Below are 24,000 nucleotides of genomic sequence, written 5' to 3'. Positions count from 1 at the left end.
ATACCCCGGAACCACTAGGGAACCACATTTTATACCTCAGAACCACTTGGGAACCACATTTTATACCTCGGAACCATTAGGGAACCACATCTTATACACCGGAACCACTAGGGAGCCACAATTTATACCCCGGAACCACTAGGGAACCACAACTTATAGCTTGGAACCATTAGGGAACCACATTTTATACCTCAGAACCACTAGGGAACCACAGCTTATACCCTGGAACCACTAGAGAACCACATTTTATAACGTGGAACCCCTAGGGAACCACATCTTATAACGTGGAACCCCTAGGGAACCACATCTTATATCCCGGAACCACTAGAGAGCCACATTTTATACCCCGGAACCACTAAAGAACCACAACTTATACCCCGGAACCACTAGGGAACAACATCTTATACCTCAGAACCACTAGGGAACCACACCTTATACCTCGGGACCACTAGGGAACCACATCTTTGCATTTTTTTTAATAATTTTTTATTTTTTTATTCATTTACAAAAATATAAAATATAGTAGAGGAAAATGATTGTGAGCTTGAAGCTCATATAGCTTATATGAGCTTGAGGGCCAAACACATATGTCCCACATTGTTTGTGGTGATCCAAACAATTCATTTGCAAGGCCCCATCATAGATAGGGTGTGTACCAAAAATCAGCTCAATTGGATCATCTTAACCCCTCCAAAAGTGGAGGGAAAAAATGGGCAGATTTGTGGCAAACGGGGTCTGTCCATTTTACCCTCCACTTTTGGATGGGTTATGATGATCTTATGGAGCCGATTTTTTGTACACACCCTATCTATGTAAGGGCCTTTCAAATGAATGCTTTGGATCATCCTAACAATGTGGGCTCACATGTGTTTCGGCCCTCAAGCTCATATAAGCTATATGAGCTTCAAGCTCACAATCATTTTCCTCAATATAGTAGGCTTTTGGAAGGCTTGCCAGAGCAGAGAAATTATATGACGTACAAACAGGTACTCACCATCCCGTCCATGATATTTGATCCGACAATAACTCACGTTTTTTCAAAATATCAAGTGTAGTAATTCGTAAAAAAAGAACGTGTGTATTTTTTTTGGAAAGTGATAAATGCGCCCCTATTCATTATTTGTGACACCCAGCTGCATGGTATCTATGACTTGAGAGGGGTTGATGAGCTTCATGGGAAGGATTCAACCGACCTGATTGCCACATAGACTGTAGCTGGGTGTCCGAATTAATGAAAAGGGGCGCATTTATCAAACTATTTAAAACTAAGTTTTGCTAACAATGATGGAAACATTCATCCTGCGCAAGCTAGCAAGATGCTAGCAGTGTTGGTTGACCGTTGACCATATCCCTTCTCTCTCCCCTTCCAAAACGCGGAGCATAGCAATGAAGATGTATGACCCCCAAAATTTCCCTCATTCGCCCCTATGACCGCCATGTTCCGGTAGATAAATAGTTGGACTAGCTATTCTCCTGTTTTTATCCAGAAACAAGATATTCCCATCTACAAAATTCACCAACCCTGAAAACCAGAGCTCCTATAATAATAACACAGGTCATAGGGGGTGAATGAGGGAAATTTGGAGGGCAAAAATATCATCAAACGCCTTGGAAGATATCCCACAAGTCAACAACACGGAGAGAGTTTTTTTTTTTTCACTAAGAAATTTAAATTCCAAAACCCCCTCTCTACCATTCTCTCTAATGCAAAACCTAACAGCCCTTCTTCTCCGGTGGCCTCTTCCGGCCGGAAAATGACGTCTCCCACCGGATTCCCCTCAGCAGCAGTGGAATCAATCAACAGCGCCATCTCAGAAATCTGCGGCCCTTCTGAGGACTACTACTCCTGGGAAAGCCCACGAAGGTTCTCTGGCTACATAAAACGACTCCACCACCTCTTAAAACAGCTCCTCGGATCATCCCCTCAAAACCCACCCCCTTCTGTTCACACCGCCTTAAAAGGCATCGCCGGAGATCTTACGAAATCCGGCGAGATCCTCTCCGACTACCGTACTAAAAGCCGAATCTACGTCCTCATCCATTGTCACTCCCTCTGCGCATCTCTCGAAGAGCGCACGGTAGCAATTGGCGCATGGCTTTCCCTGCTCGATTCCTCTCTCCTCCACAACTCTGACCTCAGAAAAAAAGTCTCTGACCTGTCCACAGATATGCAACTTTCCCAATTCAGGGTAACAGAGAATGAGGAAAGGGTTTATTGTACACTACAGAAAGAGGCGCAAGGTAGACAGACCAGTAAAGCTGTTCAAAGCGCGATTATTATGGATTTAGCTCGTGCACTAGGTACTGACTCGGAGAATTATCTGGAACTAGCTGAGCAGATTAAGCTGCTCAAGAATGATCTCGCGGGGTCGAATTCGGTATCGGATAGGAGGATTTTGATCTCTCTAGAGAGGATTTTTGATAGTTGGTCTATCATGCCTGATATTTCGACTAAGTGTTTAGATCTTGATTTTGAGGAGGATGCACATATCTCTCCATTTAAGAATTTTCTCTGCCCACTTACTAAACAGGTGATGAAGGATCCTGTGGTGCTTGAATCTTCTCAGACGTATGAGCGTACCGCGATTCATTACTGGTTTGAGCGTTGTATTGAGGATGGACGGGATCCCACCTGTCCTGTTACTGGTCAGGTTCTTAAATCATTAGAGCAGAAGCCCAATATTGGACTCGCCGGAGCTATCGAGGAGTGGGTTAATCGTAACATTGAGATCCAGATCAAGTCCGCATTGCAGTATCTTGGCCAGGATTCTTCTCCGGTGGATTGCATCGAACGAGCGTTGGATAACATTTATAACATCTCTGAGGAGTACCCCTCGAGTAGGTATCGAGTGAGGAATGCGGGAATCGTGCTTCTCATCATCAAGATGCTCAAGTACCGCTCCAAGAGTATTATTTCGAATATGAGAAGCAAAGCTCTATTGGTTCTGCTTAGCATGGCCAAAGACGATGAGAGCAAGGTGCGAGTAGTCTTTTTTTCTTTCCTTTCTCTGTATTATGATTTAAAGTCATTTTTATGATTGATTTCATTTGCATAGACATTTTCTTTCATCGATAAATGATGATGTGTTGATTTTCACACTTGTTCAACTAGAGTTAGGAAGTCACGAATTCGGTCTTAGCAAGGTGAAAAACACGAATTCAGTCTTAGCAACATGAAAAAAAAAACACTCACTAAAGTAACACACCTTTGAGAAATTCCATTGTTGTTAGAGAAGACATCTGGATCCTAACACATTGGCGAAGGCTCCGAACCTAATGGCCATCCCTGGGCCCAAGGCCAGAAGAGGTACACCTCCCAGGTCAGATAGGTTCACTGGCAGTCACAGAGATTCTGGGCTGTCCACAGCCCATGATCAGTTTGGACACGAGAAAAGAGCATGTGCCTCAGCAATGACACAGGCCGACCTCCAGATTGATTCGTAGAAAACGACAAGAAACAAACTTCATCCCATCGGGGATCGCTAAACCAATGTTACCAGGGTCGTCCTCTAACCCGGGATCCAGGGTGGCACGACCCCAAACCTTGGTCATTTGGGACCTGAATCGCCTAAAATGGCAACCTGGGCAACCCGAGAGAGAGAGAGAGAGAGAGAGAGAGAGAGAGAGAGAGAGAGAGAGAGAGAGAGAGAGATGTGGAAACTCAACTCAACTCAATTAAGCCTTTGTCCTTAACTAGTTGGGGTCAGCTAATGAATCCTTTAGAAAATTCTCATGAAGAAGGCGAAAGAATCTACCCAGCTCAAATTGACTAAGTCTCCTTCCCAGCTTTAATCTAATCATACCTCTTGGAGGCAAAAAAAAAAAAAAAAGGAAAGAAAAAAAGAAGAAACAGAGAAGAGGTAACGAGACTGACCTCAAACAGATGTTGTTCCAAGTTCCAAGTTCCAAGTTCCAACAGAAACTTCCATTGAAGATCTCCTGTCAAAATGCAGTTTATGTACAGTACTGTAAAACATCCTCCCATGCTTCCTTGCTTTTGCACAGAGAGAGAGAGAGAGGGTTTGTAGATGGCATAAGAGAGGAGGGAAAAGGGAAACCGTGGAAGGCATGGAGCCACTTAAAAACCCTAAACAAAAAAATCCAACCACAAGCCTACTAATATTGGCATTACAAGTTTTAACCTCTTTTTTAAACAACTGTTAAATGTAATTACCTTTCCCAAAAACTAATATTGGCATTACAAGTTTTATTCTCTTTTTGAAATAGCTGCCAAATGTGATTACCTTATCCAAAAACTGTCAGCAGCCACCAGTTGATATGCTTGATCATCATATTTAGGATTAGACATAACAAGGCTTTAGCATCTCTTGGCATAACATTAAATGAGGCCCAATAAAATGAGTGGTTAGGATCTTCCTATCAAGGTTATGCCAACATAACAATACTTTAGCCTCTCTTGGCATAACATTAAACTAGGTCCAATAAAACGAGTGGTTAGAATCTTTTGATCAAGATTATGCCAATATAACAACGCTTTAGCCTCCCTTGGCATAACATTAAACTAGGCCTAATAAAATGAGTGGTTAGGAACTTAGGATCTTCCGATCAAGGTTATTCCAATATCAATTGGTCGACTATGTGCTCAATAATGGGAGATTTTCTATAGTGAAGGTGGACGACATCGTATGCACGTCCAGCCCAAAAATACGTAGGGGTGCTTATTCGGTTTAAACCGAACCGAAATAACCGAAATCAAGAAGCCGACTGTTTTTCGGTTACCCAAAGTTTTGAACCGAAACCGAACCGAACCGAAACCGAAAACCAATTTCGGTTTTTCGGTTTTAACCGAAAACCGAATTCTGAGAATTAAAATCAGAAACCCTAAACCATATTCCACTACTGTAAGAACAAAATCTAGCACATTAACTAACAAATAATTTCCAAACAAAAAAATTACCTAAATCAGCTCTGAAGAGAATGGAGCAGGAGCCCTAAATCTGCAACAATAAAAGAAAAAAAAAGCTGCAAATCAGTAAGAATGAAAAATAAGAAGAGAAGTGGAGAAAATGGGGAAGGAAATCATAGAACCTGAAAACCCTAGGGTTTTGGTGCGTTGCAAAACCCTATTTGCTTGAGATGGAGAAGGTGAAGTTCTTGAGATGGAGAAGGTGAAGGGGAGCATTTTTCCACCGGCTCCGGCCTCGGTCAAACACCGATTTTGTCATTCCGGCGAGGTGGATCGACCTCTCTCTCTCTCTCTCTCTCTTCTTCAAAAAGAGCCTTTCTTTTTATAAAATCTTTCTATATCTACTCTTTCTTTGTAAAAAATTTGGAAATCCCATTTTTAATTTGCACGAGATTCTGACCCACTTTCCTATGATTTCTCGCCACCTAGCCTGTTACAGATAGAGTTGGGAGAACAGATTCCCAGAATTAGATTTTTCTTAATGAAGAAACTAGACTTTTGATGGGTGTATAAAGGCTTCAAACAGTTGGGGTATTATGGGTATTTGATGGGTGTCATGACTGTAATGGGGCCCACTTAGATGAGAGGTCAAATCCCTATGTCACTGGCTGCAGAGAAATTTAATGCACTTTCTTCTCAAAGAAAAAGTTAGAGACAGCTGGCATGCATGATAATACTTTCTTTATTATAAAATAGTTACTTTCTAGTAAAAGTAGAAGTTAAAGGCTGTGGGTTACACTATATTCACTCATGAATTATGAAATACCCTCGTTTCTTTTATACTTTCGGTTCTTCAGTTAAACCGAAATAATTTTGCACGAAAACCGAAACCGAACCCGAAAACCGAAATTTTATAAGGAAGGTAACCGAAACCGAACCGTTACACTTGGTAACCGAACTGAAATAACCGACCGAATTCGGTTCGGTCGGTTATTTCGGTTTTAACCGATTAATGCACACCCCTAAACGGTGGGCCCACATTGTTTTGGGTGATCCAAACCATTCATTTTTTGATCATGCACTGTAAAATTTCTCCAATAATGGTATCATCAAACACGTACTCTTTTATTCATAGTGTCAAGAAGAGAAATAGGTTAAACTCCTTGGGTGCTGATAAATTGGTTTTCATCCGTTCAAATATTAGCCTCCAATCACGTTTCACGGAAACTTTTAGGACGGTCCTTTTAAGAAATGGGGCATTGATCCAGAACATAGTAATAGGATGATTATATTGTTCGACTGGATGATTTGAGATCGAGATCACTCGATGACCACTACACAGTAGCTTCAGACGACTTTATAGAAAAATATGATGAAACATCATCCTTGTATGCTTCAATGCCGGCTTCTAGCACAATGCTCACTCCTCCAAGTTCAAGCAGGCCATCAATTTGTCGACACAGACTACAACAAACTCGCATATCCATCTTTGCAAGAGGGAACACTTTGGTGGACTAGGAAAAAAGAGGTGCACAATAGTTTATTAGTTGGATTATGTTTCTATTTCAGAATTGGATAGTTATATTTTATTTGCTTTCATTTAAGATTGATAATGCAATATATGTTGGTAATGAATTTGGTGATATTTGTAGATCTTCAAATTTTTATATTATGAATTGGATTGGAACTAGAATTTTCATTTTGAATATATATGAATGGCATACATGAAGTTTCTGATTTTGTTTATTAAATGTATGTATTATGGGCTATGGAATGTTTTCTGATTTTGTTTATTAAATGTATGTATTATGGGCTATGGAATGTTATTCTTGTAAAAATATATGAAATTATGGGCTACCATCGTACCCCGTACCCATTCCCGTATTGCCTACTGGAACGAACCGTGTTCCAGGTAACATTGTGTTAAACAATGCCACCTGCCGTGGCATCATTTGATCGATAATAATGATGCGTTCATTTTCACACTAGTTCATCTAAAGTTAGGAAGTCACGAATTCAGCCTTAGCAACATGAAAAACACAAATTCAGTCTTAGCAACATGAAAAACCCTCACTAAAGTAACACACCTTTGAGAATTTCCATTGTTGTTCGAGAAGATGTCTGGATCCTAACACACTGGCGGAGCTCCAAACCTATTGGCCATATTTGGGCCCAAGGCCAGAAGAGGTACACCTCCCTTCTTAGATGGGTCGACTGGGCAGTCATGGAGATTCTGGGCTTGCCTGGCACATGATCAGTTGGACATGAGAAAAGAGGGGCCTCAGCATTCACGCCAGGCCGACCTCCAGACTGATCCGTAGAAAACGACAAGAAACAAACTTCATCCTATCGGGATTGCGAAACGATGCCACCTGCCCTGCACTAGACACCTTGGGCGTCAATTTTGTCTGCAAAAACAATGCCAACCTGTCATTTTCAAGAGATTCCAACATTTCTTGCGGTGGAGGAGTCACGTGTCGACTGCCATCAAGGCTATGACCAGAGGCGCGCGATAGCACAGTCAATTCAAAAAATTGCTCAACGCTACCATGCGCCACCCCTTCTTCCATCTCCCCAGCTCTAGCTGCTGGCTCCTCAGCTGATTGATTCAGCTGGCTACCGACGACAGGATGGGCAGTTAGGAACAAGCAATGTTTCTAGGAAAGCTATCAAAGGAGGACTCGACGATTGGGGTACTCTAGATGCAACGGGATCAAACTGGATGCTACGATCTTTAGGTTGAGAGGGAATATCTCCCGGCACTTCAATCCTGGTTGCTGATGTGCCCGTGAGATTCAACACTTCAGGCTGAATTTTCATGGTACCCAGACAATGGCTGCCTCAATAAACAATGGGAAAGCCAGAAGGTACGTCACCTCACTGACGTCCTTGATCAATTGTTTTCCTGACTTGTAACCTCGGCCCAGAAGACACGAGGGGTCAACACAGTCAATCTGACCTATCGGCACCCCTATAGCTCGAAAGTTTGCTTCGCATCGTGCGTGGGTCGGTATTCCGGAGACCTTTCAGTCTTTCACCATAAAGGCGATGAGTGCACCATGCACCTCTTGGACTACACTGAGAGCTCTTCAAAAGGGGATTCTAACTTCTGTTGCCATAACTAAATTAGAGCTTCCGGGTTTGTTTGCTAAGGGAGCACCATGATTACCACAAAAGCATCAATCTGATGAATTTGTGGCATCAATCTGATGAAGCCTGAACCCCATTTCAAAGCCGCTCGTTCCGGACAGCTGAATTTCAAGGATGTGCACAGGCCCATCCATATCAAATTTCGTTTTCGGTTTCGATTGCTGTGAAATCAGAAATGTTTCGGTTTTGGTTGGAAATTTTGGTGGAAATCCTATAAAATCACGGAATCATATGGAAACTTATGCAAATGATAGAATTTATAGATAGAACTTTATGAAATGCTAGAATATGCACAAATACACACTTAGAAACCATCACATAAGCAAGACAACAATCTATAATGCTTTAACAATATCAAACATCTTGTGACATGCATTGTCGCGCATGTCAGATCATTTTGTATATACTAAATTTCTCATGTTATTTATATAAATATTTATACAAAGCAAATACACCAGATTTTGCATTATATTCATATAAATATAATTATGTAATATATATTGATAAAGTATACTGCTATTACTCTTACGATTTTGGTTTATACATTTCGGACGTTTCGGTTTCGATTTTGATGGGGATGGAAAAAGAAACATTTCAGTCGTTTCGCTTCGGTGGAAATTTAAAACCATACTCGAAGCCATTCTCCCCCATATCCCTCGGTGGAAGTCTGGAATAGATTGTAGAGAAATAGCCCCATTACAATCCCAGTAAGAAGAGTTCAATGAAAACCTGGATTGACTACGTGGAGCAACCTTCTAGGTTTGTTGCTCAGAGGGAGATGTCCTCCTCAGTATGTCGGCTTTGCAAATCCTTGTATGATCTCAAACAATCCCCTCGAGCTTGGTTTGGAAAGTTCAGTGAGGCTCTCATGAGATATGGCATGTGACATTGTGCAGTTGACTATTCAGTGTTTAGTCTTCAGTTTGGGGCTGGCCATGTCCTGCTCATAGTGTATGTGGATAACATTATTATCACAGGGACAGTTGGCATACAACGGTTAAAGGTTTCTATGCAGAAAGAATTCTCCACAAAAGACCTTGGTTGTCTTCGATACTTTTTGCGGATTGAGGTAGCTTACTCGGGTGCGAGCCTCTTCCTCTCACAGAAGAAGTATGTGTTGGATCTTTTAGATGAGACAGGGTCGCTGAGTGTGAAACCAGCTACTACTCCCATGGACCCGAATACGAAGCTCCACCCATAAGAGGATGACTTACTACATGACCTTGGTAAATACTAAAGGCTTGTTGGGAAGCTCATATACCTCACAGTTACTCGTCATTGTATTTCTTATGCAGTGGGGGTTGTTAGCCAGTTCATGAGTGCCCCTTGTACATCCCACTTGGCCGCTGTGAGTCAGATTCTTCGATATTTGAAAAGCGCTCCAGGGAAAGGGTTGCTTTTCAAAAGACATGGCCATCAGAGAGTAGAAGGCTGACTGGGCAGGTTCCCCAGCAGATAGATGCTCTATGACTAGCTATTGTACCTTTGTGTGAGATAACTTAGTATCCTGGGGAAGCAAGAAGCAAAATGTTGTAACCAAGTCAATTGCTGAAGCTGAGTATCAATCCATGTCACACACTAGCAGTGAGCTTATCTGGCTACATTCACTCGTATCTGAGATTGGATTTTCATCATCATCACCATCTCAACTGTACTTTGTCAACAGGGCAGCGATTCACATTTCTACTAATCCGGTCTTTCATGAGCGTACTAAGCACATAGAGGTGGATTGCCATTTCATTCGACACAGGATCCAGCAGAGAGAGAGAGATATGCACTACTTTCACTCGATCGGCGCTTGCTGATGCTCTCACCAAGCACCTAAGCAGGGCTAGGCTAAGTGATATTTGTAGCAAGCTTGGAATGCTCAATATATACATTCCAGCTTGAGGGCATGCCTAAGGGCATTTTAGTCTCTTTACCTTTCCCTTTATATAAACACATAAGTGAGGGGGAGCTACATCCAACTCACTCTTTTCTCACTATCTCTTCTCTCTTCTCTCATCCTCTTCTCTCATTCAACATGATCGTATGCCGTTGGCAAGCTGGAATGATCTCTTGGGCTGGTCTACATCCGAAGAAGGCCTCCATAGGAAGTTCTGGTCCTGCAACAACCCAATCTTACCACAGCGCTAGTAGGCAGCCTGACACTTGAAGTTACTGATCAAGCACCTGGAACACCTCTAATCCCCCAAGTTCCTAGCCTTTCAATCGTTATTCACCTTCTCATAATGCTTCGCTTCTTTGCTCCACACAGTGTCACGGTGTTCTTCTTCAGCTTCCTCACCATTCTCTTCCCTAGTGTGTTCTCCTTCGCTCTCCATTCCCTCAAAAATATAAGGAGCCATATTTTTCAAAGTGGTTGGTTATGCTTTTCAAAATATCGATGTTATAAACCTGATATTATGCATTAATGTTTTGTTTGTCTAACATTAGACAATTGTAATTTCAGAAATTTTTGTGCTCTTAAATTTGATAAATTTGGTTATTTTTTGTACAGGTAATAATGTTTGAAGAGGGTCTGACTAGATTAGCTATACATAGTCTTGCTGGGAGCTTGGAAAAGGAGAAAGAGTATGCTGTGAAGTTATTACTTGAGTTCTCAAGTGATGAAAGTTATTGTGCAAATTTGGCATCACAGAGAGGGGCTCTAGTTCTTCTATCAAGTATGGCTGAAAACTTAGAGCACCCTACTTTATCTAATCTTGCTGAAGAGGTCTTAAAAAACTTGGAAAAAGTGGAGGGAAATGTTCAACATTTAGCAGCAGCAGGAAGATTTCGACCTTTACTTAGTCGCCTTTGTGAAGGTATGTCCAAACCTGCTTCACCATTTCTCCCGTCTGAAATTACTTGAAGAATCACTTTTTGCATGAATATCTGTTCTGCAGAAAATGGGTAGTTTATGTGAATCCTTAACAGCCTCATTAATTTATTTGCCTCGGGCTCCCCATTAATTTGTTTGCTTTGGGTTTCTCTGCACATTTTATTAAGTATTCTTTTTTGCTGAATAACCTTTACCAATTCTTTGTTTACTCATGCTTATAAGCATTTTATTTTTAACAATAATAATTTCTTCTGTAGTATCATTCATCATTGTGGTCCTCATACTCATCAATGAAATGTTGCATCATTGGATTTTATCTCGTATTGTTTGGTGCTTTGCTTCTTTGTTAATGGCAGGAAAATATTTCCACCAATATAATATAAAAAAAAAGCAAACATCCTTTTTCTATGAGTTTTCCAACTGAAATGGACACCTCAAAATTTGTGGTCCTCATACTCATCAATGAAATGTTGCATCATTGGATTTTATCTCATATTGTTTGGTGCTTTGCTTCTTTGTTAATGTCAGGAAAATATTTCCAGCAATATAATATAAAAAAAAGCAAACATCCTTTTTCCATGAGTTTTCCAACTGAAATGGACACCTCAAAATTTGTGGTCCACATACTCATCAATGAAATGTTGCATCATTGGATTTTATCTCATATTGTTAGGTGCTTTGCTTCTTTGTTAATGTCAGGAAAATATTTCCTGCAATATAATATAAAAAATAAAGCAAACATCCTTTTTCTATGAGTTTTCCAACTGAAATGGACACTTCAAAATTTTGGCGAAAAATACCCGCAAAAATAATTATAAATGTCCTCTATTCGAAGCTAAAGAAACACGACAGACATATCAGAGAAACATGCTTCTTAGAATGAGAAAAAAACAACACACCCTTCTAGACTTGTGGATTTGTTACTGTTATAAAACTCGTACTATGATAAAAATGCAGCCTAGTTAAAATGCAATCAATGAGTGGTAGTTAGTTTTCCACTTAATCGTGTGAGTCTAATTGGCTCAGTGGGGCAAAACTTGGACTTGGACTAGCTCAAGGTAAAACCGTGTCAACTCGGGCAATTCAATGATTGACTCAAAGGTTTTTTTAAAAAATGAGAATTACCTCACAAGGACTATAGCATCGCATTCCAACCATATCTTGTCTATCCGACCAAAACATGCAGAGTTGTCATTCCATAAAAAATGCTTCCAAAATTACATCAAAAGAAAATTATCTCGCTCTCAATATCTTATTCGATACTTAATTCTATCCCTTCATTTTAGACTTCTAAAGATACCGAACTTAACCCAAAAGACAACTCTAAAACCGAAAACACTATTCATGCATGTGAACCTTATGCGTTTAGTAGCTCCCTTCATAGTCAAACATATGAAATAAATATGCCTTCCAATTAATTGAGTCACTTAAGTTGTTAATAGTAACTAATGAAAGTGCCATTTCTTTTATTCTTCTATTCCTTAAAACTTATAACATTGCACATGGATGGAGTGGATGCTCTTACATTAACTCTTCCCAACTAGCAACAATTTGATATCATCCAATTTGCTTTCGCCTACCACTCTCTGTTACCTCTTCTCATACTCTTCTAAACTGGTGAGTCGACGTACGTAGTAACTTTCCTTCTCTCCTACCTTCGCTTGAGCCGGAGGTCACAGTGGCTTCATCATGAGCATTTTACTTTCCTGTTAGAATGAGTTTGTGTTCTTCACTGAATGGGTCTTACCTTTATCAGAGATCCACGCTCCACCCAACAAGATATGGACCACGTCCATTGGGAGCACATCACACATCATCTGATGTTTCCTGATGAAGAATTGGACGAGACATTGAACTGACTGTTCTCTTTTTGCCACCTATTAATCATGCAAGCAGATATTGATGGGGATAACATTTGATCTTTAGATTTAGTTTACTAGCCAAGTCCATGGAAACAACATCTTCTTCTTTCTTCTTTCATCAATTGCTTATGTACACACTTTTTCCGCTGAATGGAGCTTGCATATGGAAAGATGCTGCGCCTTTTTTCATATTCATCTCCATCCTTCTGAATGGTCATAACCTATTTCAATATGCTAGCAATCCCTTTCTTCTTTGTTGAGTTCTTCAATTAACTCATCTGCTTCATAGTCAGCTTCATCTTTGGCTCCCTCAACCCCCTTCTCTTTGTTCACTTGGATGGCGTTTATCCTTTTCTCCGCAACTAAAGCACATGCGTGTATTGCTCTCCCTTGTTTTGTCAATCACTTCTCAAGTATTTTCCTTATTCAATTCCACTAGAAGTAGATGTGGAACGACTGATGGATCTCCCTCTAGAGATGGCTTCTCAAGCTGAAGTTTTTGAACAAATTCTGCTTTATGCAATTTCTTTTGATTTAGAAAGCTAGTTGATACCTCTTCCACATTCCAAAAGCAACTAGGAGCATGTTCATCTCGAGTCCGTGGATGAACAAACACTGTATTCTGCAGACTATTGTTTTGAAAATCTTATGATTTACGAGTTAAATCACATGATTCAATCAAATCTTTTGGATTTCGATTTGAATCTCATAATTGATTTTTATTCTGTGTGAATCTTGCGATTTTTGATTGAATCTTACAATTCGATTGTAAATGCTATGATTCATACGATTAATGTGATTTATCCTAATCAAGTTTTGTATTAAAGAAAATAGGACTTTCTTTCGACAGACCTCATTTCTCTCCCGCAATAGAAGAAGCCTTCAAAAACCCTCTCTTGAGAAGGATGAAGACAAATGAGGAGTTTGAATGAATCAAACCAGTTTGACCTATTCAAGTACAATGCATGTGCTTAAGGACATTACTTTCATTGAGGAGCGCAATGACTATAACGAGGACAATATTGAAGACTTACCAGTTTTTATAATTGTTCTTTGTCATGTGATGTTTCAGACGTTGAGAATTGATATGATTTTGTGTCTATTATTTTTTTTTAGATTATTATCTGATACGCATGGTTTTGGATGAGAAAGATATATGATTAGTATGTGATAATTCTTTTGAAATATAAGTATGTAACAAGCAATTCTTATTATGATATTGAATAACTAATCATAGTAGTTTCTATTTACTTTTATAGATTTGGATGAAAAATGAATAATTATCTATTTTATTTTTCTATGATTTGTTTATGATTTTTTATGGAGAAGAAGAAGAGGAAGACGAAGAGAAAGACATGGGGAAGTGAGTCGAATAATCAACCTCACGTAATACCTCTCACGTAATATGATATATATTAGGGTTACACAAGATGATGGTAAATACTAAAATACCTTTCGAGCACTCCGCCTCAAGCTGGAGTGTTTATGTCATACAACCCCAGCTTGTTACAAATGTCACTCAACTTAGATTTCCTCAATGATTTGCTGAATACATCAGCCAGTTGATCCCTAGATCGAGTGAACATGGTGCAAATCTCTCCCTTCTAGATCTTCTCATGAACGAAGGGACAATCCATCCTCTCATGAAAAACTGGATTGGAGGCGATATGAAGAGCCGCTCTACTGTCACAGTACAATGACGCTAGAGATGGGGAACACCAATCTTAGATAGAATTGGCCTCAACCACGTCAACTCTCCACACGTATGAGCCATAGCTCGATACTCTGTCTCTGCACTAGATCTGGCCTGGTCATCTTGCTTCTTACTCCGACAAAGCTAAGTGATAACTCAATATGGACTTTTTCAGTGGTATACGGCCCAGTGATCCCAGGAGGATAGAAACCTTTTATTGGAGGAGCTAGAGGGGGTTAGAGGGAAATGGCTGCACCCATGATTTTTAGGGGGGATTTTAACGAAATAACATCAATGGAGGAAAGAGTAGGGTGCAGCAAATTAAGCCAAAATATGATGGCTTTCGCAGACTTCATTGCTAACATAGTGATGGGGACATCAACAATGGGCTTGGATTCAAGGTTTACAAGCGCAGACGTGGACGAGATTGATGGTGGAGACTCTAGCATGGATGTCTTTTTTATTATTTATTTTCTATTTTCGTCATTTTATTTGTATCCTGCTTTTTAGGCATCAAATCTCATCCGTTTGGTGTGTTTTTGGTATTATTAGAAAGGTTTTTCAATTACCTATGCAATGAGCCCAAGATCACATGATTTGGATGTGATTTGAGCAAGTTATGAGTGTTTTTAGGAAGTTGTATATGTTTATTACGTGTAGACACCCAATTTTGTCAAGGTGGAACTAATGATAGGTTGTTGCGAGGAAGAGTCTCATGACGAGTCCCAGAGCCCTTGTTCTCTTTCTATCAATCTCTCTCTCTAGGTTGTTGAAACCAGAAAGATTTCTCGAAAACGAATTTATCCCAGATTTGCAGCAAAAGCCCGTCTTTACACGGCACCTGACGTGGTGATCCCGCGCCTCCCAAAAGAATAATCAGGGCGGGGAAAATCCGGCTCCCACATTATGGGATTACTATTTTAGGTAAGTTTTTAACTTTGTTTAGTTTACTTTGGATTAGATGAATGGTTGAGTTTAGTGGATTATGTTATAATTTATCTTTTATGGTTTATTTTCTTATAAATACATCTTATGAAAGCAATGTAAGGGATTTCTTGAATATTGAATAAAATTGACGTTTTGCTTGAAGCCAGAAATTTGGGCTTTCTTTTTCTCTCTTCTTCTTGTGGTTTGGAACCATCTTCTCTCCTCTCCTCTCACATATTATCTTCTATTTCTTCAATCAAATAAGTATAGACAAGGTTAGTAAATCAGATTTTCTATTTTCTTTGTTCTTGAACCCTAAAACTAGAAAACCCAGAATCCATAGATCTCCCTTGTTCTTCAAGATTTTGTTTTGAGATTTTGAGGGATTGTTTTAGTGATTAAACCTCACCTAAAATTCACAAGAATCTCAACTTTCAAACCTTTTTGAACCTTATTACAATTTCTTACCCTTTTCAAGCCCGGAAACCCTTTATAAAGATCCATAGCCTAAACCTATCATGAAATCAGAACCTAAACCCTAGAATTACCTTTCTTTTATCTACCTAAACCCTTACCTAAGATCTGGACAGCAGTTTCCTTCAATTTTCAGATTTGCAGAAATTACAAAAATACCCCTACAGCTTAAATCTAGACAGTTTTGACCCAATTCCTGCTGCTGGACATTTTTTTTATTCATTGATTATTATTAATTTCTAATGCTTTTGTTACATCTAATTGATAGGTCTTACATTATCTTTTAGTTCTTTTAATTGGTTGCATGCGTATGCCTAGTTTCGGACTAATCCTTCTATTATCAATTCATCTTATGAATCTTTATCGCTTTGATTGATTTGTATAAGGTTTAGTTCATGCTTAATTATGATCTTTACAATTATTTATGTTATTTAGGCCTTATTATTATTGTTGTTCATAGATTAATTAGGGGTTAATTTAGCCCTAGGTTAGTTGTTAAGTGTTCTTTTAGTTTTCTGCGTAAGCCCTTAACTGTCCTAAAGTCTTAATCCCATTAAGAGTGTAGGATTTTCCCTAAATAGATATTGTCCTGCATCACATAGAGTTGATGGACTTGCCTTTGATGGGAGCGCAATTCACTTGGGCTAGGAATTCTAAGCGAAGCAGGATCGACCGTTTCCTTATTTGTTCTAGCTAGCTGGAAAAGTTTCCCGAATTATGCCAAAAGGCTTTGGCCCACTTTGTGTCGGATCATTGTCCTCTATTGTTGGACCCCAGACTTGAATCTTGGGGGCCATCTCCTTTTAGATTTTAGATCTCATGGTTGGAGTGCCCTAAGATGGAGCAAAGATTGGGTGCTTGATGGGCAGAAGCCAAAGTGGAAGGTCCAGTAGATGTGGTGATGGGATCGTCTAGTAAAAAGAAAATTATAAGCTTGGAATCGTGAAAGAGAAAGAGAGATCTCAGAAAGAAAGATCACTGTCCTCTATTGTTTTGGCTAGTTTATTTTCTTTTAATTTATGTACCTTTCTTACGTTTAATCTATAACAAGGAAAAAAAGAAAGCAAAAGTTGGCATTGGTTGAAACAATATGCAGTGCAATTTTGATCTTGTTCTGGTATAAACTTGTTGTACTGGTTGCGCATTGAATATTTACTGTGAAATCATAATGAATCCTTCAGGTTTCCTCTATTAACTGCCCTAGTTTGTCTTCTGGAAATTTCATGTATCTCTGTCTTTTACTCAACCGTGTAGCCTTTCTGGAACACAGGTACCGAAGAAACTAAAATAGAGATGGCCTCACTTGTGGGAAATATGACTTTGGCTAACAATGGTAAAGAACACATTGCTCGGCAAGGTGGTAAAGTACTTGTTGACATGCTTTCATCCAAGCTAGAGGGGAGGGCGGCAAGCTTGCGAGCTTTGAGTAATCTGTCGGCCTTGGATGATAATGCCAGTATCCTTGTTGATTTGCTTGTGCTTCCACCGCTTACAAATATTCTCTTCCAACAACCATTACATGATGACCCATTATTATATCTCAAGGAGTTTGCAGCATCAACAATTGCAAACATAGTCTCAAAGCCAGGGCATTGGGAACTAGCATTTGCAAGTAAGGAAGGGCATACCATGCGGTCAGAGTTCATTATCCATAGAATCTTGGGTCTTCTGTCTCAAGCATCTGCTAAATGTCAATTGGCACTTCTACAGATTCTTTATGGAATTTTATCTTCTCCTCAAGCATCAGGTATTATTCCTAGTTTCTTTTTAAGAAATGACATTTGTAACCACTTGCTGCTAAAATGGAGTACAAGAATTGAGTTACCTTTTCTATAAAAAAAAAAGGAATTGAGTTACCTTCTGTGAAAGTTTGCATGTTGATTTGTCTGAGGTGCTTTCTGTATCCTTCTCGATTTATCAAGTCGAGAACTCTGTCAGTTAATTCCTCATTCCAAATGGAAGTTCCTGTTTACTTGAGTAAGATAATGTTAAGTAAGAATTAACTGGATGATTAATTCATAGGCTTTGTTCATATTAATCTATTCAGTCGTTAGTGGATGTATTTACCAGGTCTCTATTCGCAGGAGAACTTCCTTAAATGCTTAAGGGGAGGAAATTCTTAACTTTTAATTGTATCTATTACGAAGCAAATTTCACAAGTGAATTTTGGTGTCAATTATCTTTTGATTTTTTTACAAAGTTTGTGGGGTTTCTATCACGCAAGTGATAAAAATTTAGTATTTCCCAATTCTGAACATTAAAAATCCTAAGAATGCCTTTTAAAGATGATTGTGGCCCTTGATTTCAATTATTATTATTTTTTGAATGGTAACAACTTTCATTGAACAGGGGAAGACTGAGAAAGACTTCCCAAATGATAAAAATATGGCACAAAAAGAAAAGAAAACAAACACATTCGACACATACAATCCAACATCCCCATCAAGGTGGTAAAATATCAAACAACTCTAAGCCCTGCCTAATTACTCCATCCCTAGCAAGTTTGTCAGCTATCCCATTGGCAGACCTCCTCACATGTTGAAAAGTAATGGAGGATCCTGTTATTCTATCCTTAATCTCATCAAAGAATCGAGCGAGTCTCCAAGGAGGAACTAAAGAACCTCTAAGCCACCTAATCACCTTTAGCGAATATCCTTCGACAATAATTTGAGACAAACTCTCCTTCTCCAAGAGCATTATGCCTTGATGAGTCACTCTAATTTTTGGTTCGCTAGCATCCGCTGAGCCAATAGGACCTGAAAAGGCCCAAATAACCTCTCCTATTTGGATCCCTAAGAACAACCCCAATACCCGCAGGCCCGGGGTTCCCAAAACTAGAACCATCAAAGTTTAGCTTTGACAATCCAACGGGGGGAGACTGCCACTATTGTATAACCAAAGGACAATTTTCCACACCATTACAAATCACTCTCCAACCCTCCCAAAGTTCAAATGCCAAGACAAAGCAGAAAAGAGGGAGAGACTTGGCCCAAACAATAGTTAATGCTATTGCTTTGATGAAAAGAAATAGGATGATTTAGCTCTTCCTTCAAAGATTCTATCATTCCTTTCTTTCCATAGAACCCACATCGTGGCCAGCAACGACAATGACCAAAGCACCTTACATGTCTTCCTCCATGGGACTTCCATCCAACCTACAAATAATTCTTGAAGGCTAGAGGGAAAGACCCAATGAATACCAAATATGGATAAAATACCATCCCATACCTCCATAGAGAGAGAGAGAGAGAGAGAGAGAGAGAGAGAGAGAGAGAGAGAGAGAGAGAGAGAGAGAGAGAGAGAGAAGAGTAGGTACTCCCTGGAGTAGATAACTTACCTACTCCCTAGCTTAAAATAACAGTTGGGGCCACATTGTTTGGGTTATCCAAAGCATTCATTTGATGGGCTCTCACATAGATAGGGTGTGCCCAAAAAATCAGCTCGATAGGATCATCCTAACCCTATGAACTGTGGAGGCAAAAATGGACGTGTATAAACTTGCACAAATCTGTCCATTTTTTGCCTCCACAGTTCATAGGGTTAGGTTGATCCTATCGAGCTGATTTTTTGGGCACACCCTATCTATGTGAGGGCCCATCAAATGAATGCTTTGGATTACCCAAAGAATATGGCCCCAACTGTTATTTTAAGCTAGGGAGTAGATAAGTTATCTACTCCTGAGAGTACCTACGCTTTTCTCATATATATATATATATATATATATATATATATATATATATATATATATATATATATATATATATAGAGAGAGAGAGAGTACCTTCTATATATATAGAGAGAGAGAGGAATATATAGGGAGTACCTTCTATATATATATATATATATATATATATATATATATAGAGAGAGAGAGAGAGAGAGAGAGAGAGAGAGAGAAAACTGTTGGTGCGCTTAAGCTCACCATTTTTTTGGTGCGCTTAAGTTGTTATAACGCCTCCCATTCGTTTAAATGTTTGGGTCCCGCTTAAGCGCACCAATGGGAGGCGTTATAACAACGTAAGCGCACCAAAAAAATGGTGCGCTTAAGCTCACCAACAGTTTTCTCATATATATATATATATATATATATATATATATATATATATATATATATATATTCCTTCTAAAGGGTTGAGTGATTCCTTTTTGGCGTTGAGCGATTCCGCCTTGCTAGTCTGAGTGATTCCTAGCATCCTATCCGGCATCGAGTGATTCTGCCTTTCTATTATTTCCCATTATCCTTGTTATTTTATCAATTTTCTTTTGTATTTCCATTTGTGGGTTGCGGCCTTTACCACTTGAATATGATCAGCTTTTCATAAAGATGCTCGCGATGATCAATAATAAAACTCTTCCTAAAAATGTCTTCAAATTGGCCATGGCTTAGTATGTATCAAGTTTGTGAATTGGTTCAGTGAAAGGTGATTTGCTCCCTCCTCTACTTGAGGTTTGTTGCTGATTTGTTTTCACAGAACCAAAATAATTTTTAGATCATCCTTCCAGTAAGTGTACATGTTTTTCTTTACGTCGTGGATCACATGCCTATCATTTTGCCACGGGCATCCCAATGAAAGACTTGCAAATGTTAATCTGCCATCATAGATCCGCATTTGGAAATTAATCTACTTGAATATCGCTTGTATTTATGCACCAGTGTTGGTGATTCCTCAATGATCTTCTCTAGATGATGACAAATGATTATACAGAAACTGTGAGTTGTTTGTTTAGTGCGTCAGTTTTCTATATATTCTACCGTATTGCTGATGAGTCTCTATCTAGTATCTACAGTGTTATGAAAGTAATGATTCCTCTCTGCATGTTTTGGATTTTCTTTTATGATTATAATAATTCTATTATATTTTGCGGTCCATTGTTCTTTTCTTATTTTACTTCATTTGTATCCATGGTTTTAAATTTCAGCCGAAATCCAAAATTTCGGTCTGAAATTTTGGATTTCGATTGAAACCGAAACCGAAATTTCACGAAATCTGAAATTTCGGGTGTACCAAATTCTGGCCGAAATTTTGACCCGAAATTTCAGCTTCAGGCTAGGCCGAAATTGGGACCGAAACTGAAATTTCAAATCATCCTCATCTCTTTTCTGGCAATCCTTATTGATTCGTCCGGCCATCTTTCCTTGATGTGGAGCATATAGATGGATGTGTGGCAAAATTGTAGCATACCATAAAGTGATGATGCTTCGAAAGTTAAATCACGTATTCTCTATTTCATCCACACTCTCTCACTATTCCTCTCTTTTGCAGACTCTGCAGCCTCCCATATAAAAAGTGGTGATGGCATTGGGATCATCATACCATTTCTTGAACATCCAGAAGCTGAGCCCAGAATTTATGCTTTTAGGCTTACACGCCTCCTCTCCAAGAGACTAGGGCAAGTTCTGGCGAATGAGCTGAGTGCTACTAACAAGATACCCGTATTAAAAGAAAAGTTATTGGATACTGATTGTACATTCGGTGAGAGATCGGAAGCTGCGTGCATACTTGCCAACCTTCCCATATCAGACAATGAGGTGAAGACAATCCTAGGACCGAGTCTTATACGATGGACGGTCACTACTCTTAAAGAGCAACGGGGAAGCTTAGTTGGAAGGAGTCCCCGGCCCTCCGCAAGCATGATGGAGGGACTTCTTGGTATTTTATTACACTTTGCTAGGAGTCCTGATCCAATGGTCCTGGACACTGTGCAAGAGCATAATCTTATGGCTATTTTCCGGGAGCATCTCAGCTTCTCTTCACAATCAGAAGTGAAGCAACTATCTGCCCTTGGGTTGAAACACTTATCAGAGTCAGCGAGGACATTGGCGTCGGCGAGAGACTTGGAACCTCAACCTCCACATGGGTTTTGTGCTTCTCTCATGTTTGTGTGTGGGAAGACACCCAAGATTCCCGCAACATGTCCAGTACATGGTGTTTCCTGTGACGAGAATAGTGCGTTTTGTTTGATTAAAGGACAAGCTATCAAGCCATTGGCTGATCTTCTGAATGATGAAAACACCAAGGTTCAAATAACTGCAGTGGAAGCATTGTCGACACTTGTATCAGATGGCCAGACTCTAAAGTACGCCGTTGATGAACTCGATAGACTTAATGTTGTTGACATGGTGACCACTCTATTTACAGAGTCTAGGCCTGGAGAGCTTCAAGAAAGATTGATATGGATGGTGGAGAGGTTCTTGAGGGTGGAAAACCATGCTCAGATGTATTCAGTTGATCAAGGTCTGGTGAAGGCTTTGGTGGAAGCATTTAAGCATGGGAATGCCAACACCAAAAGGAATGCACAGGATGCACTTACCAACCTCAAGCAACTATCTGGGATCAGTGGGAAGAACTCAAATCAAGCTCGCGGCCGAAGATTGGCAAACGACCAATGATCAAACCATGGCCTCTGTGTTTTGCTTTTCTTTGATGTTGTCTTATTGGAAATCAACATTTATTAAACACAACCACGTTTGTATAAAAATTAAATGTCATTGGTTTTTGCATTATATGATAAAGGTGGAGCTAACTAATGAGCTTAGCATTTTCTATTCTAAGTGGGCGTACTTAGTGAGAGAGATTGTTATCAGGTAGCTGTCAACATATCAGAGTTAGGATCATCCTATGGAGAAGATTTTGTGGGCAAACCCTATCTACGACAGGGCCCAGCCCAACAAATGAATGGTTTAGATCATCCAAATAATGTGGGCTCCACTGTATTTTTTGGCTGCACGTGCATGCAAGGCCGCCCACCATATAATTTGTTGTGAGGATCTTGTAGAACATCTCGAGGACATACCATTAGTAATAATAAGGATTACAAAATCAGTTTTTTCTCTCTTCTTTTTTGTATTGAAGGTGAATTTTGATTTTTTAAGAGAGAAATGGTTGCTAACAGGGAGAGAGAGAGAGAGAGAGAGAGAGAGAGAGAGAGAGAGAGAGAGAGTTCAAAACAAAAAAAAAAGGTCTAAATGAGTTTTGGTTGATGCTTGATGAATAAGTAATTAGTATAATCTGAGGAAGGCGAACTCAAAATCACTTAGACAGTCTCATGGTGTTTTCGTGTGGTAGAAGTGAGGTACAATGTCTTTTATGAAGGACCCAAAAATGAAAAATCCTTCTATTTAACCTGTAAAGCCAATAAGCCCATTTCTATTGGCCCCATCTATCTTTAATAACATAGGTCACGTGGGACATGTTGTCTATTGTTATATAACCTAGGATTCAGTCCTAACCATAATCCTGGTGGGAGAATAAGGGAGTGGGGATATCATTTCTCGTTATTTATATTAAGGGATTTGCTAGGGACCATCGCAGGAAGGCATTTCGCGGCTAGCTGTTGCATATGAGAGCAGCCACAAGGCTCACTTTTCAGAAGATTTTGTCTTACTCATTTAATTCATCTAAGGCAGCTGCTCTCACATGCAACAGCCAGCCGTGAATGCCTTCCTGCGATGGTCCCTAGCAAATCCCTTAATATAAATAACGATAAATGATATCCCCACTCCCTTATTCTTATAAGAAAACTCTTTACTTTGTTAACTACACTCTTCAATAGGCATTTGAGAGCTTCGGGAAATTGTAACAGCTAATCTAGCCCTAGTGGTAACTGGTTAGAGTCACGGAAACAGCCTCTCTGCAAAGTAGGGGTAAGGTTGGGTACATCTAGCGCTCCCTAGACCCCACCAATAGCCTCGTGCGCTAAGCCGCCCCCTTTATTTTTTTTTTTTTTTGGGTTTCCTGCAGTGAGGGAGTAACTTCTGATTTTTTTTCATAGTTCGCTTCATTTGATTCTTTGTTTTTCTTTATTTTTCATTCACGTGCAACACATGGGTCTGCAACTACTATATATAAGTAAAACAGAATCCCGCACTCTGTGAGTGCGCCACATGGCAATACCTCTGTATCCCGTTTTTATATTCTTCCCGTTTTCCTCTCCTTTTTACTCAATGCCACTATGATTCCCTTGACAAACAATTATTATATTGTTTGAAAAAAATGGCTAGCTAGGACATGCCAAGGTAGTGGAAGCTCCAAAAGGGTAAAAGAGCACATCCGAAACAGACTCCATAATGGATGGATGCATCATGTTAGAGGTTTTGGTCATCCTGCACTAAGCCTTGTATGCTATAATACCAACATCACACGAGTTGCCGGCCTGGAAAAAAAAACTTTTGAGAAAGCCTCCGCTCTTCCAGTAAACTTAA

General features: G+C 39.6%; 1 protein-coding gene across 1 annotated transcript; it reads left to right on the top strand.

The window, feature by feature from the left end:
- The first annotated feature begins 1,471 nt into the window (after positions 1-1,471).
- On the top strand, positions 1,472-22,344 carry LOC143875415 (U-box domain-containing protein 43-like). Its single transcript, XM_077376961.1, has 4 exons — positions 1,472-2,978; positions 10,518-10,824; positions 17,068-17,544; positions 21,062-22,344. The coding sequence occupies exons 1-4, from the start codon at positions 1,755-1,757 to the stop codon at positions 22,186-22,188; spliced, it is 3,135 nt and encodes a 1,044-aa protein (XP_077233076.1). The 5' UTR covers positions 1,472-1,754; the 3' UTR covers positions 22,189-22,344.
- Positions 22,345-24,000: the final 1,656 nt, after the last annotated feature.

The sequence above is a fragment of the Tasmannia lanceolata genome, unplaced genomic scaffold (assembly GCF_043159265.1).
Source record: "Tasmannia lanceolata isolate RefF3 unplaced genomic scaffold, GAP_Taslan_0.1 ptg000002l, whole genome shotgun sequence".
NCBI lineage: Eukaryota > Viridiplantae > Streptophyta > Magnoliopsida > Canellales > Winteraceae > Tasmannia > Tasmannia lanceolata.
The sequence above is the reverse complement of the archived record's forward strand: the minus strand, read 5'-3'. Positions and strand labels throughout refer to the sequence as shown.

Excerpts from the sequence above, each read along its gene's own strand:
- LOC143875415 (XM_077376961.1), top strand. The coding sequence starts at position 1,755 with ATGACGTCTCCCACCGGATTCCCCTCAGCAGCAGTGGAATCAATCAAC. Across the intron at positions 10,825-17,067 it reads ACTTAGTCGCCTTTGTGAAG|GTACCGAAGAAACTAAAATA; the intron begins GTATGTCCAAAC and ends TCTGGAACACAG. Across the intron at positions 17,545-21,061 it reads ATCTTCTCCTCAAGCATCAG|ACTCTGCAGCCTCCCATATA; the intron begins GTATTATTCCTA and ends TCTCTTTTGCAG.